Raw genomic sequence first — 15,116 nt, 5'->3', positions numbered from 1 at the left:
TGCATATGAGGTACATTGGCCAAGAATTGAACCCGGGTCTCCCACACGGGAGGTGAGAATTCTACCACTAAGCCACCACTATCCCCCGTTAGGGTCTTAGAAAGGTCTTAAGGAAACACCTTTGCAAATTATTCCACTATCATATTCTGGTGGAAGATGAGGAACAGGGGTGGTGAGCTGCCAATGACAGTCCCACGGAGTTCAGGTGGGTACAGGCATCTGCGCTGGGGCCCCAGACAGCACCGGTCTTCCTGCAGCTTCGGGACTGCGGAGGGCTGCGGGAGGTGGAGGTGACAGCGTGCCTGGTGTGGAAGGACTGGCCTCACCGGGTCCACCCCCACAGCCTTGTGGGGAAAGACTGCACTGATGGCGTCTGCAGGGTGCGGCTCCGGCCTCACGTCAGCCCCCGGCACAGGTACCTGACCCCTGATCCCTGACCCCTGACCCTGACCCCTGACCCTTGGTTGTGGAGATTCTGAGGGACTGAGGATCCCCCAGGGAAACCTCAGGGTGGAGAGGGGAGGGACCGGCTGTACTTCCTAGATGGGGAAACTGAGGCCTGGGAGGTGGTGGAGGGGCTTACCTACACTTAGAATCAGGGCTGTACCAGGCCTGGAACCCTGTCCCACACATGTTACTTCTCCCCATTTTGTAGACGAGGAAACTGAGGCTCCGAGAGACTTAGAGACACTCTCAAAATGAGCAACTAAAAAGCCTTTTTCAGTGTGCCTGTTGAAATATAATCCTTTAATTCAGGTAAACTGGTATTATTTTTTGGTATTACGTAGGAGCCCTGGTGGTGCAGTGGTTAAGAGCTTGGCTGCTAACCAAAAGGTTGGCAGTTCGAATCCAGCAGCTGTTCCTTGGAAACCCTATGGGGCAGTTCCACTCTGTCCTGTAGGGTCGCTATGCGTCAGAATCGGTGGAAATGGGTTTTGTTTTTGTTTTTTTGGTATTACTTATTTTTCTTGCTGATTTTTCCTAAGACGTGACTTCACGCTATGACAGTTATATAAGAAAATGAGCCTATAAAGATATCCTTCTGACATGTGGGCTAAAAATAAATATTATTGAAAAAAATTAGTTTCTCAATATAAGTAAGCTATTTCATATCATTTTTAAATTAGAAAAAAAGAATTCTTGACACCCCTGAGGGGTTGAACCTCAGGCCCCTCCTAATGCTGGGACCCCTGGCCTGGGGTGTCTCAGCCCCTCAAAGCTGTGAGCCCTGAGGCAGCATTGGCCGGAGCTCCCGTGGGTCAGGGCTGCTGCCTGTCCCTCACGGGTGTCCCCCCTCCCCCGCCACGGGCCACTCAGCTTTAACAACCTGGGCATCCAGTGTGTGAGAAAGAAGGAGATTGAGGCCGCCATTGAGCGCAAGATCCAACTGGGCATCGACCCTTACAACGGTGAGCCCCCTGCCTTAGCAGGTCACCCTGTGCCCCCAAGCCCTTCACCCTCTCTGCCTGCCCCTGACCTTCTCCAGGCCCCATCTCTTCCCTCTGTCCCCACCCCCAGGGTGTCCCCTCCCACTCAGCCTTCCCACCCCTCCCCCACAGCTGGGTCCCTGAAGAACCATCAGGAGGTGGACATGAATGTTGTGAGGATCTGCTTCCAGGCCTTGTATCGAGACCAGCAGGGACAGATGTGCCGGATGGACCCTGTGCTCTCCGAGCCCGTCTATGACAAGAGTGAGTTGGGGGTGCTGTGCTCATTCAGATTCTCCTTGACCACAGGTACCAGAAAGCCCCACCTACAGAGGTATAAACAAGCAGAGAGTTATTTATTTTTATCTCAATTCTTATGTCTGTTTGCACGATTCAGCTACTCAGCAATATCAGGTTCTCTTGGTCTTTCCCTCATGGTCATGACATAGCTGCCACAGCTCTGAACATCCTATCTGTGTTCAACACATGGGATGGGCGGGGTTGACCTGTATGGTTGTGCATGTTGTGGACTGCTCAATTTCAGGGATCAGGATTTACTATGTAGCCTATGTAAATGGGACTTCCTACTGTTGCGCAGTGCACAACCTGTAAAACTGTACCAGGCTGCCCCAGGGAAGAGGCAGCATACATACTAACTCTTTCTTTTATGAAGAAAAGATCCATCACTGGACAAGCAAGACAACAGCTGTCCACTACAGATTTCAGGGCATTAACCCTCCTCCAGGAACCCTTCTGTGACCCCTGACCCCACCAGCTCTCCCCAAAGCCTGAGGGTCTCCCTTTTGGCCCTCTCTAGACACGGATCAGACCTCAGCATGGAGAAGGACTTGTGAGGCTGTTCTTTGTTATTGTTCTTGTTGTTAGTTGCCATTGAGTTGATTTTGATTGATGGTGACCCTGTGTGTGCAGAGTAGAGTTGCACTCCATAGGGTTTTCAAGGCCATGACTTTGCAGAAGCAAATCACCAGGCCTGTCTTCCGAGGTGCCTGTGGGTGAATTCGAACTGCCATCCTTTCAGCTGATAGTTGAATGCTTAACCATTTGCACCACCCAGGGACTCCCAATTGCCCGTTAGCCCCTCCCATCTGAGCTTCATTGTCCTCCACCTGTACTGTGGGCCCCAGGAGAGTCAGGTCTTGCCATCTCTATTTCCCTCCACCCCAGAGCCCGGGGCATCTGTGATGACTGCATCCCCAGTTCTCTTACATGCCTCTCCGCTCACTCCCTCCCAGAGTCCACAAACACGTCAGAGCTGAGGATCTGCCGGGTCAACAAGGAGAGCGGGCCGTGTACTGGTGGTGAAGAGCTCTACCTGTTGTGTGACAAGGTGCAGAAAGGTGAGGGGCCCAGGCAGTGAGCCCAGCCGAGGCCAGTAGCCAGGGAGCCCAGGAGGGTGAGAGGGTACATTTGTTTCCTAGAGCTGCCGTAACCAGTTGCCTCAAATCCGGTGGCTTAACATGACAGAAACGTATTGCCTCACGGTTCTGGAGGCTAGAAGTTCAAATTCAGGGTGTCACCAAGGCCGGGCTCTCTCTGAGGGTTCTAGAGGAGGATCCTTCCTGGTCTCTTCCAGTTTCTGGTGGCCTCAGGCATTCCTTAGCTTGTGGCAGCATCACTCCAATGTCTGCTTCCGTCTTCCCATGGTTGTGTTCCTTCTAGGTCTCTCTGTATCTGTGTCTCTTGCTCTCTTTTTTTTTTTAAAAAAAAGAATTTTTTTTGTGTGTTTTTGGTGAAGGTTTACACAGCAGTTTAGGTTCTCATTCAATAATTTCTATATAAATTGTGACAGTTTGGTCTTGTATAGGTGATTTTTTTAAAGAAACAGTACTTGTGGGTGATACTCATTGTTTTTTGAGCCAATTTGTTATTTAGCTACAAGGTGACCTCGGGTTAATTTCAGTTCAAGGTTTGAAGAATGTCTCAGGGCAGCAGTCTTGGGGAGTCCTCCAGTCTCAACCAGGTCTGGTTTTTGTTGTTTTTTTAAATGAATTTGAGGTTCGGTTTCACATTTTTTTTTGCCATTCTATCAGGATCCATCTCTTGTATTCCTAATCAGAATGGTCAGTAGTGGTAGCCAGGCACCATCTAGTTCTTCTGGTCTCAGGGTAAATGAGCCTGCAGTTCACGTAGACTATTTGCCCTGTAGACTAGTTTCTTCTTTGAGTCTTTGGTTTTCTTCTCTTTTGCTCCGGACAAGTAGAGACCAACGGTTTTATCTTAGATGGCCACTCACAAGCTTTATAAGACCCCAGACACTACTCACCAAACTAGGGTGTAGAACATGAACTTAGTAAACTATATTGTGCTTATTGACTGAGTTGCCCCACTTGAACATCTTTTTGAGGGACACAAATCAACCCCTATCAGAGGATGAGGAGCAGCTGGCTAACTGGCGCGTGGAGTGGCTAGATCCAGAACTCTGACTTCGGAATCAGATACAGCTGATTCCTTCGTTCACTCACTGACTCACCTACTGACTCCCTCCTGTACAAAGACTTAGTTAAAGCCTGTATGCTCAGGCTCACATGGAATTCTAACACAATTTTGAACGAATGAATGACTAAATGAATAGGCACATGGTTATGGGGTGGCTTCTCTCTGCCAGACCCTGTGCTGGGCAGTGCTGGGGACACAGCTGTGACTAAGACAGCCCCAGCCCTGTCCTCATGTGCTCTCAGTCCAGTGGGAGGGAGGGGAAGAGAGGAAGATCATGAATGTAAGTGCTGAGAGGGAAGAAGACAAAGCACTAAGCTAGAGTAGTGGAAATACCAGACTGAGCTATCAAGGGAGGCCTTTCAGAGGATGTGCTGTTTGAGCTGAGAGCTGAGGACTGCAGAGGAGATGGGCTGGGACCCGGAAACTGGGGGTCAGGGCAGGGAAACTGCTCCAGGTGTGGCTGAACACTAGAGGTGGGTGTGAGTTCTCGTCCATCATTCATTCACTGGCCCATCCTGGGCAGGTGATTTCACTGCTCTGAGTCTCCATTTACTCATCTCTGAAACGGACTGTGGGGATGAGATGAGATCCCAACGGCCCAAGAACCACAACTATAGCACTGGTGTTTACCGAGGACTTTCTGAGTGTGCCAGGCTTGGAGCTGGTTGTTGTTGTTAGTTGTTGTTGAGTCATCTCCGACTCATGGTGACCTTATGGGTAATAGAACAAAAGGTTGCCTGGTCCTGTGCCATCCTCATGATCGTCTGAGTCCATTGTTTGAGTCCATTGTTTTGGCTGTTGGGTCGATCTACCTCACTAAGGGTTTCCCTCGTTTTTCCTGACCCTCTGCTTTGCTAGGAGTCTGTAGGTGGTGCAAACAGTTAAGCGCTTGACTACTAGCTGAAAGGTTGGTGGCCTGAAATAACCCAGAGGCACCTGGCAAGACAGTTGTGGTGATTGACTTCTGAAAGGTCAAAGCCTTGAAAAGCCTATGGGGCAGTTCTACTCTGTACACATGGGGTCATCATGAGTTGAAATCAACTTGATGGCAACAAACAACTACTGCTTTTCCAAACATGATGTCCTTTTCTAGCGACTGGTCTTTCCCAAAGACGCGACCAAAGTAAGCGAGCTGAAGTCTCGCCATCCTCCCTTCTAAGGAGCATTCTGGTTGCATTTCTTCTAAGACCAACTTGTCTGTTCTTCCGGCAGTCCACAGTATATTCATTTTTTTAAATTTTTTGCCAACACCACAATTTGAGTGCATCAATACTTCTGTCTTCCTTTTTCGTTGTCCCCCTTTCGCATACATATGAATCGATCAAAAATACCATGGCTTGGGTCAGCTGCACCTTAGCCATCAAAATGTCATCTTTGCTTTTTAGCACTTTAAAGAGGCCTTTTGCAGCAGATTTGCCCAATGCAGTACATCTTTAATTTCTTGATTGTTGCTTCCACGGACATTGTTGATTCAAGTAGAATGAAATCCTTGACAACCTAAATTTTTTCTCTGTTTATCATGATGTTGCTTATTGGTCCATTTGTGAGGATCTCCATTTTCTTCACGTTCAGGTTATAATCCATACTGAAGGCTGTGGTCTTTGACCTTCGTCAGTGAGTGCCTCAAGTCTTTCTTTTCAGCAAGCGAGGCTGTATTGTCTGCATTAGTAATGGGAACAATTACATTTACCATCGACTGAGTGCCAGTTGGAAATGCTGGTGGCGTAGTGGTTAAGTGCTACGGCTGCTAACCAAAAGGTCTGTGGTTCAAATCCACCAGGTGCTCCTTGGAACCTCTATGGGCCAGTTCTGCTCTGTCCTATAGGGTCGCTATGAGTCGGAATCAACTTGATGGCAGTGGGTTTGGTTTTGGTTTGGAAGTGCCTATTATATACTACGTCCTCTTCTAAGCCCTTGACTTGGTTTGACTCATTTAACTCTAGTAACAACCGTGTCTAGTCGGTACTATTATTATGCCTCTGTTAAGGTAAGAAAAGAAGTCCCTGGTTGGCACAAATGGTTAAGTGTTCAACTACTTGCTGAAAGGTTGACAGTTCAAGTCCGTCCAGAGGGTCATAGGAAGAAAGGCCTGGCGATCTGCTTCTGGAAGGTCACGGCCTTGAAAACTCCCTGTAGCAGTGCTGCTCTGCACACATGGGGTTACCAAGCACCAGAACTGACTCGGTGGCAACTAACAGCAACAACAACAAGGTGAGGAAACTGGTCCAGAAATATCAGGTGACTTCCCTAACTCGACTCCAGCAAAGCTGGTGGGTACGAGCTCTAGCTTGTTGGGATTCCCATTCTGGCTCTGTCATTTCCTGGCTGTGTGACCTTGGAGAAATGGCTTCCCTTTCTGTGCCTTGGTTTCCTTCTCTGTTTAATGGGGCCTAATGGTACCTTCTTCATAGGGTTGCATGAGGCTTAGAGGCAATCTGTGTGGGCCTGACACATACAAAGCCTCAGTACATGGACTAAGTGTATAAGAGACAATACAATAAGACAAGAAAAAGAAATAACAAGCAGAGTAGCATACTGAATCCTGACTGTCCTGCTACCAGCTGTGTGACCTTGGAAAAGTCTCTTAACCCCTCTCAGCCTTGATTTCCCCATCTTTAAAGTGGATGTGCAGAAGAGAGTTAACATTGCAGGCCTGAGACTGCTATCCTTGGAAAGACCTGTTTACAAGGTCCTTGGCTAGTGTCTAGGAACTTGGATTTTCAGAGGATTCCCACGATTCCCTGATAAAAATGGCTCACTGTGCCTCAGCTGTTTGTACAAACATCGTGGTTTATGCTGAACACCTCCTTTCCTTCTGAGAGGCTGGAATTTCCTATGTGCCTGGCTACCTACCGGTTGCCATCGAGTTGACTCTGACTCATGGTGATCCCATGAGTGTCAGAGTAGAACTGTGCTCCACAGAGTTTTTAATGACTGATTTTTTTCAGAAGTAGACTGCCAAGTCTTTCTTCTTCCTCTTTTTTAAAATAATATTTTATTGTGTTTTTGGTGAAAGTTTACCCAGCAAATTCGGTTCCCATTTAATAATTTTTATACATATTGTCAAGTGCCATTGGTTACATTTTTTACAATGTGTCCACATTCTCACTGTTTTCATTCTGGTTGTTCTGTTTCCATTAATCTAGCTTCCCTGCCACCTCTTACCTTCTCATCTTTTTGTTTTTTTTTAATTTTATTGTGCGTTAGGTGATAGTTTACAGTGCAAAGTAGTTTCTCATTCAAAAATTCCTACACAAATTATTTTCTGGGATTGTTTGCAATCGCAGCAATGTGTCAGCACTCTCCTTTCTACCCCAAGTTCTCCGCGACCATTCGTCCAGTTTTCCTGTCCCTTTCTGCCTTCTTGTCTTTGCTTTTGTGCAGTTGTTGCCCATCATCTTTGCTTTAGGGTAAATGTTGACCATTTGACCCCGTATAGATGATTTTTTAAAGGAGCACAGTACTTACAGGTGATGTTTATTTTATGAGCCAATCTGTTATTTAGCTGAAAGGTGACCTCTGGGTGTGGTTTCCATACAAAGTTTAAAGGATATTTCATGGTGATAGTCTAGGCCTTTCTTCTGAGGTGCCTCTGGGTGGACTTGAACCTCCAACCTTTCTGTTAGCAGCTGAGCATGTTAACCATTTGTACCATCCAGGGACTCCTGGGTGCCGGGCAGAGGGCGCCTACGCGACCAGCCTCCAGTAAAAATCCTGGGTGCCGTGTCTCTGTAAAAAACGCTCTGGGGGAGGTGTTTGACCTCCTCTAACTTCACAGGGGGAAGGAGATCAAGATCAACAGCCCAAGGCTGATTCCTATGAGGCAGAGGTCAGACATGCCTTCTCTCTCCGCCATCTTTACCAATCCTGACACCAACTGTCTCTCCCACTGCACTCTCCACTTCCCTGCTGGGTTTGATAATTTATTGCAATGGCCACACAGAACTCACAGACCATATTCAAGATTATGGGTCTATTAGGGAAGTAACAATTATCACTCATGCTCAGGTAAACGCAGGATACAGTTCTTCCATCAGGACAGCCTCTTCCCAGTCATGCTCGCAGGTACGTCTCTTTGTGGCCCTCGGCCTCTGCCCAAAGTCACTCAGCTTTCTCTTTCCTTAGGCCGGGACACCCACTGCAGTGTCTCCTGCTGCTGGGTCTCTGCCACCAGGTCTCACTGTCTGCAGTGTTACAGCTCTCTCTCTTTCTGTCTCCTGTTTCCAGGAGCTTCTTAGTACAGGGATCCCAGGTCCAAAGGATGCACTGTCTGCTTCTGGCTGTCCTTCCTGGTTGGTGGTGGGATCTTCTCTCTCTCTTCTCCGGGGTGGCTCATTTCAAGCCAAGCAGGATGGGAATAAATGACCAATCCCTTTAGTGGGCCACAATTACCCTATCACACAGTCTTGCCGAATCACTTGCGTGGGAGTTACAAGACCATGGTGAGAAAGGTCACACAAAAGGGATACATCACACTGCAGTCTCTGAGTTTCTTGGTAGACAACACTTCACAGGGGTTGTCACAACTTGTCACTGGGGGAATTAAGTGAATCTTGTGTGACTCCACTGGGAGAGACTCTTGGAAGCTTATGTCTGGCCTCCTCTGGACTTTGCACCATGTACCTTCTCCCTCTGCTGATTGTGCTTTGTATCTTTTCACTGTAACGAATTAGAGCCTTGAGTACAACTGTATGCAGAGTCTGGTGACTCCTCCCAGTGAATCTTCAAACCTGAGGGTACCCATGGGGACACTGATTCTCTCTGCCTCTTCAAACCAAACGCCAAACCCGCTGCCATCATGTCGATTCTGACTCATAGCAACCCTGTAGGACAGAGTAGAGGTGCCCCATAGGGTTTCCAAGGCTGGAATCTTTACAGAAGCAGACTGCCACATCTTTCTCCTGCGGAGCGGCTGGTTGGTTCGAACCACCAACCTTTCAGTTAGCAGCCGAGTGCTTAACCACTGCGCTACCAGGGCTCCTGTTAGGTGTGTTAAATGAGGATTACATGAGAAAATTTATTTTAAAAAATACGTAAAACACTTAGTGACTAGCACACAGGAGGTACTCAGCAAAAAGTTAGCTGCGGCTATGATGCGTTCTATTTTAAAAAAAATACAAGTTGCTGTCGAGTCGATTCTGACTCTTGGCGATTCCACACGTGTCAGAGTAGAACTGTGCTTCGTGGATTTTATTTATTTAATAATTTATTTCATTTTTGTTGTTGAGAATATACACAGCAAAAACATGCATTCAACAGTTTCTAAATGTGCAATTCAGAGACATTGATTACATTCTTTGAATTGTGCAACCATTCTCATCCGCCTTGTCTGGGTTGTTCCTCCCCCATTAACATAAACTCACTGCCCCCTGAGTTTCCTATCTAATCTTTCCGGTTGCTATTGTACATTTGATCCTATATAGATCTTAAAAGAGCACAAAGCTCGAGGCAACATTCTTTACTAGTTTTTTTTTTTCCCCCTAAGTTTTATTTATTTTGTGGTTGTTGAGAGTATACACAGCAGAACATTCAAATTGTTTGATTTTAAGAGGACTCCAGGGGATTTTTTGGTTTAAAGTTTAAAGATTATCTTAGGGCAATAGTTTTGGCTATTCGTGGGTTTTCAGTGGCTGATTTTTTTTCAGAAGGAGATCACCAGGCCTTTCTTCCAAGGTACCTCTGGGTGGACTTGAACTGCCAGTGTTCCGGTTAGCAGCCAAGGCTGTCAACCAATTGCACCATCCAGGGTCCCAGTTTTGTTCTTAGGAATATTGATATTGATTCTGGGGGAGGCTGAGTGTGTTGGGGGCCAGGCAGGCTGGCCCTCCTGGCTCAGCTGACGACTCCACCTTCCTGCCAGAGGACATATCAGTGGTGTTCAGCACGGCCTCCTGGGAAGGCCGGGCCGACTTCTCCCAGGCTGATGTGCACCGCCAGATTGCCATCGTGTTCAAGACACCACCCTACGAGGACCTGGAGATCACTGAGCCTGTGACCGTCAACGTCTTCCTGCAGCGGCTCACCGACGGGGTCTGCAGCGAGCCACTGCCTTTCACCTACCTGCCTCGGGACCACGGTAACCACGGCAACCCAGAGTGCCCACTGCCCCCAGGACCCAGGCCTTTAGCCTTGCTTTGAGTGGCCCAGAGGGGAAAGGGGGAAGAGGCAGAAGCAGAACGCAGGCTCAGAGCCAGATAGTCAATTCCGACTCACAGCAACCCTACGTGTTACAGAGTAGAATTGCCCCGTAGGGTTTCCTCAGCTGTGGTCTTTACAAGGGCGGTCATCATTCCTTTCTTTTGAGGGACCCCTGGATGGGCTTAAACTGCCAACTTGCCATCCTTTCATTAGTGATCAAGTACTTAACTGTTTGCACCGCGCAAGGATTCCAAGAGTTATGTTGTTGTCGTTGGGTGCTCTCCAGTCAGTTCTGACTCACAGTGACCCCGTGTAACAGCAGACCTTCCCCGCAGGGTTTGCAAGGCTGTGAACATTACGGGAGCAGGCTGCTAAGTCTTTCTCCCTGGGAGCCACTGAGTGGCTTCAAACCGCCAACCTTCTGGTTAGCAGCAAGGGCTTAACCATTATGCCACCAGGGGAGCCAGGTAGACTGGGGTTCAAATCCTGGCTCTGCTGCTTACCAGCTGTGTGAGCTTTGCCTTTCCAAACCTCAGTTTCCTCCTGTGCAAAATGGAAATCTTCTCTTCCTGTCTCTGTTTTTTTTTATAACTTATTTGTTGTTGAGGAGAATATACACAGCAAAACATACGCCAGTTGGACGGTTTCTACATGTACGATTCAGTGACACTGATTACATTCTTCCGAGTTGTGTGACCATTCGCACCCTCCTTTTCTCAGCTGTTCCTCCCCCATTAACATAAACTCACTGCTTTAAAAGAGAAAGCTCATAAACTTTCTCTCTAATCTTTTGAGTTGTTGTCAGTGTGATCCCATATATCTGTTGCCGTCCAGTTGATTTCAACTCACAGCGACCCTATAGGACGGAGTAGAACTGCCCCGTGGGGTTTCCAGGAAGCGTCTGGTTGATTCGAACTGCCAACCTTTTGGTTAGCAGCTAAACGCTTAACTACTGTGCCACCATGGATAGATCTTAAAAGAGCACAATGCTCAAGGCAGGCATTCTTTACTAGTTAAGTTAAACTTCTGTTTAGTTTTAAGAAGACTTCAGGGGATACTTTTGGTTTAAGGTTTAAAGATTATCTCAGGGCAATAATTTAAGGGGTTCATCCAGCCTCTATGGCTCCAGGAAGTCTGGACTCCGTGGGAATTTGAACTTCTGGCAAAATGGAAATCTTGATAGTACCTGTCTCATGGTATTTTGGAAGCATTCAATCATTCATCCCCTCAACATGTCTGTTCATGCCCAGCCCTGAGCCAGGCAGTGCTGGGGACACAGGAGTGACCAAGACAGCACCGGCTCTGCCTTCATGAGGTTCACAGACCGTCCCCATACAGTGATGACCAGAGTAGCCAGGACTGGGATGGAGAAGCTCAGGGGGCTCTGAGAGCCCAGAGTGGGCACCTGACCCAGCCTGAGGGGTTAGAGAGGGGTTCCTGGAGGAGGGGACAGCTGAACTGAGGCTGGGAGAAAGACTAAGTGGTTCTCCAAGGAAGTAGTGGCAGTTGAGGAAGCATGTTTTAAACAATGGGAACAGCAAGCGCAAGGCCCTGAGGCAGGATTGTGCCTGGGGTGTTCCAGGAACTGCAAAGACCAGTGTAGTTGGACCTGAGAGAAGAAGGATACCTAGGAAATGAAATCAGGGAGAAAAGATGGAGGGAGGTGAGGAGAGTGGCAGATGAGTTCTTTAGGTTTCATGTTATTAGGTGCCGTCGAGTAGGTTCCGACTCATGGCGATCCTATGCACAACAGAACGAAACACTGTCCGGTCCTGCACCATCCTCACAATCCTTGCTATGCTTAAGCCCATTGTTGCAGTCACTGTGTCAATCCACCTCGTTGAGGGTCTTCTTTTCCGCAGACCCTGTACTTTACCAAGCATGATGTCCTTCTCCAGGGACTGATCCCTCCTGACAAAATGTCCAAAGTATGTAAGTTGCAGTCTCGCCATCCTTGCTTCTAAGGAGCATTCTGGTTGCACTTCTTCTAAGGCAGATTAGTTCGTTCTTTTGGCAGTCCATGGTATATTCAATATTCTTCACCAACACCACAATTCAAAGGCGTCAATTCTTTTTCAGTCTTCCTTATTCATTGTCCAGCTTTCACATGCATATGATGCGATTGAAAATGCCATGGCTTGGGTCAGGTGCACCTTAGTCTTCAAGGTGACATCTTTGCTTTTCAACACTTTAAAGAGGTCCTTTGCAGCAGATTTGCCCAATGTAATGCGTCTTTAGGTTTCATAGATCCTGAAAAGGAGTCCCTGGGTGGTGCGAATGGTTAAGTGCTTTGCTACTAGATGAAAGGTTGGCAGTTGGAACCCACGCAGAGGCACCTCAGAAGGTCACAGCCTTGAAAACCCTATGGAGCAGTTCTCTGCACATGAGAGATTGCCTTAAGTTAGAATCTACTGGAGGGCAACTAACAGCATGAGGTACTAGAAGCCAATTTGAGTTTTATTCCGATTAAGATGCAGGCATCTGTCTGCATTGATTAGCCAAGAACTGGAATAGCTCCGCAATTTCTTGGACTTTATAATTATTTATTAATATTGACGGATTACTCTTCGTGTCTCTGGCACAGACAGCTACGGCGTGGACAAGAAGCGGAAACGAGGGATGCCTGATGTCCTTGGGGAGCTGAACAGCTCTGGTGCGTCCCCTCTGCCCTTTCCCATGTCCATCCTCTGGACCCTGGAGGAGATAAATGAGCTCTCGCCCTGCTCCACTCCAGACTGGGAGGGAGGGCTGTCGGGGTCAAGGGGTCCTCATCTCTGCCTTTCCTCAGACCCCCACGGCATTGAAAGCAAACGGCGGAAGAAAAAGCCGGCCTTCCTGGACCACTTCTTGCCCAGCCACGGCTCAGGTGGGTCCCAGCTCTGTACCAGCCCCCTGGAGTGGGCTGAGGGTGAGTCTCAGTCCTTCTGGCCCCTTCAGGCTCCCCTGATTGCTCCTGTGAGGCCAGCAACATAAAGTGGAAAGAACAAGGTGTCTTAGTTATCTAAAAGAAAATCTAGCACTGGTATAATAGAAATAGCACAAGTGGGTGGCTTTAACAAACTGAAATGTATTTTCTCACAGTTTAGGAGGTTAGAAAGGAGCCCTGGTGGTGCAGTGGTTAAGCGCTCGCCTGCTAACCGAAAGGCGGGTGGTTCGAACCCACCAGCTGCTCCGAACCCATCAGCCACTCTGTGGGAAAAAAACGTGACAGTCTGCTGCTATAAAGACTGCAGCCTTGGAAACCTTATGGGGTAGTTCTGCTCTGTCCTATAGGGTCTCTTTGAGTCGGAATTGACTCGACTGCAATGGATTTTTTTGGTTTGGTTTAGGAGGTCAGAAGTCTGAATTTAGGGCACCGCTCTAGGGGGGAGACTGTCTGTCCTCTGAGGGTGGGGGAGGAGGGGGATCCTTGTTCCAGCTTCTCTAGTGTTCTTCTCTGCATCCCTTGTAGATCTCCAGGTGCCATCTGTCTTTCCCCCATTCATGCTTGCTTGCTTCTGTGTCCAATCTGCTCCTTTTATATCTCAAAAGTGAGTAGGTTTAAGACACACCCTATTCTGATATGGCCTCATTAACGTATCAAAGAAAACCTTAATCTCAAATGGGATTCCATCCACAGGTTTGGAGATTAGAATTGCAACATGTATTTTGGAGGGACACAATTCAGTCCATAACACGAGGGTTCTGGAGACATTCCAGAGGCTTCAGTCCTGGCTGGGCCATTTTCCTTCGCCAAGTTCCACCACTTCTCTGAATCTCAGAAGTCTCCTGAAAAGCCTTATCACTTACCTACCTCATTGGCCTTTTAATTTCTTTCTTTTTATAGATACTATTCGACAGGCACTCCTAGATAGTACAAATGGTTAAAACACTCAGCTGCTAACCAAAAGGTTGGAAGTTTTAGTCCACCCAGGGGTGCCTCAGGAGAAAGGCCTGGCAATCTACTTCTAAAAAATCAGGCTTTGAAAACCCTATTGAACACAGCTCTGCTGTTCTACTCTGACACACGTGGGGTCACCATAAGTTGGAATCGACTCAATGGCAACTGGTGTATGACAAGCACATAAGTGCTGTGTGTATTTAATCATTACTTTGCATAATCATCGGAAACCCTGGTGGCGTAGTGGTTGAGAGCTATGGCTGCTAACCAAAACGTTGGCAGTTCAAATCCACCAGGCGCTCTTTGGAAACTCTGTGGGGCAGTTCTACTCTGTCTATAGGGTCGCTATGAGTCAGAATCGACTTGACAACAACGAGTTTGTTTTTTTTTTTTGCTTTTGCACAATCATCCTGTGAGGTAGGTGCTGTCATTACCTCCATTTTACGGGTGAAGAAGTTGAGGCCCAGAGAGGCTAAGTCTCCAGCCTGAGGTCACACAGTTGATCTGTGGTGAAACAGGGACTTGAACCTGGGCATCTGTATGGACTAATGATCATGTTTGTAAAGTGGGTAGCAGGGAGTAGACAGTGGATAAATGGGGGTGGTCATCAGAGGTAGTCAACCTCGATCCCAGCCACCCACACTAGTCTGTTTCCTACCCTTGCTTTGCTTCAACTCACATGCCATCTTCCAGTTGCCGTGAACCCCAACCCTGTTTGGCTGCCATCAGAAGAAACCTCCCCACCCACTGATCATCAGCTCCGAGAATGCTGCCAACAATACCCCATCTGCCCCAGAGCACCTGGCTCCCAGCTAGCCACCTACCACCCAGAGTCTGCTGAGCCCTGGACCATCCCAGCCAATCCCACCCTGGAGGTTTCCAATACCACCTGTTGTCCTGCCCACCCCCCACACAATTGGTAACCAATCCACAGCAGGTCTGTCTCTAGCAACCACCAATCCAAGGGTTCGAACCAGAATGAACCTGTGTGTTCTGGTTCGAACTCTTGGCTGAGAATTTGCATTTCTAAGAAGTTCCTAGGAAGTTATACATAAGAATCACCCAGGGATCTTGTTAAAATTTAGATTCTGATTCAGTATATCTGGGACGGGAATGCAAATTCTCAGCAGGGGTTTGAACTGGAACAAAATGGTTTGAAGCCCTGTGCCAATCCTAGTGCTCCCCCACAGCCCCCAATCCCTGAAGCCCTTCCT

General features: G+C 47.9%; 1 protein-coding gene across 1 annotated transcript in view; it reads left to right on the top strand.

Annotated features, from left to right (window-relative positions):
• RELB (RELB proto-oncogene, NF-kB subunit) overlaps window positions 1–15,116 on the top strand; it is a 44,980-nt gene that overhangs the window by 26,422 nt on the left and 3,442 nt on the right. Inside the window, exons 5-11 of the mRNA XM_049902419.1 lie at window positions 258–415; window positions 1,318–1,409; window positions 1,560–1,691; window positions 2,681–2,785; window positions 9,745–9,960; window positions 12,607–12,675; window positions 12,811–12,888. Coding sequence (XP_049758376.1) covers window positions 258–415; window positions 1,318–1,409; window positions 1,560–1,691; window positions 2,681–2,785; window positions 9,745–9,960; window positions 12,607–12,675; window positions 12,811–12,888 — 850 coding nt within the window. The remainder of the gene's footprint in view (window positions 1–257; window positions 416–1,317; window positions 1,410–1,559; window positions 1,692–2,680; window positions 2,786–9,744; window positions 9,961–12,606; window positions 12,676–12,810; window positions 12,889–15,116) is intronic.

Source organism: Elephas maximus, chromosome 11 (assembly GCF_024166365.1).
Source record: "Elephas maximus indicus isolate mEleMax1 chromosome 11, mEleMax1 primary haplotype, whole genome shotgun sequence".
NCBI lineage: Eukaryota > Metazoa > Chordata > Mammalia > Proboscidea > Elephantidae > Elephas > Elephas maximus.
Note: the sequence above shows the minus strand (reverse complement) of the source record. Positions and strands in the feature narration are given on the sequence as shown.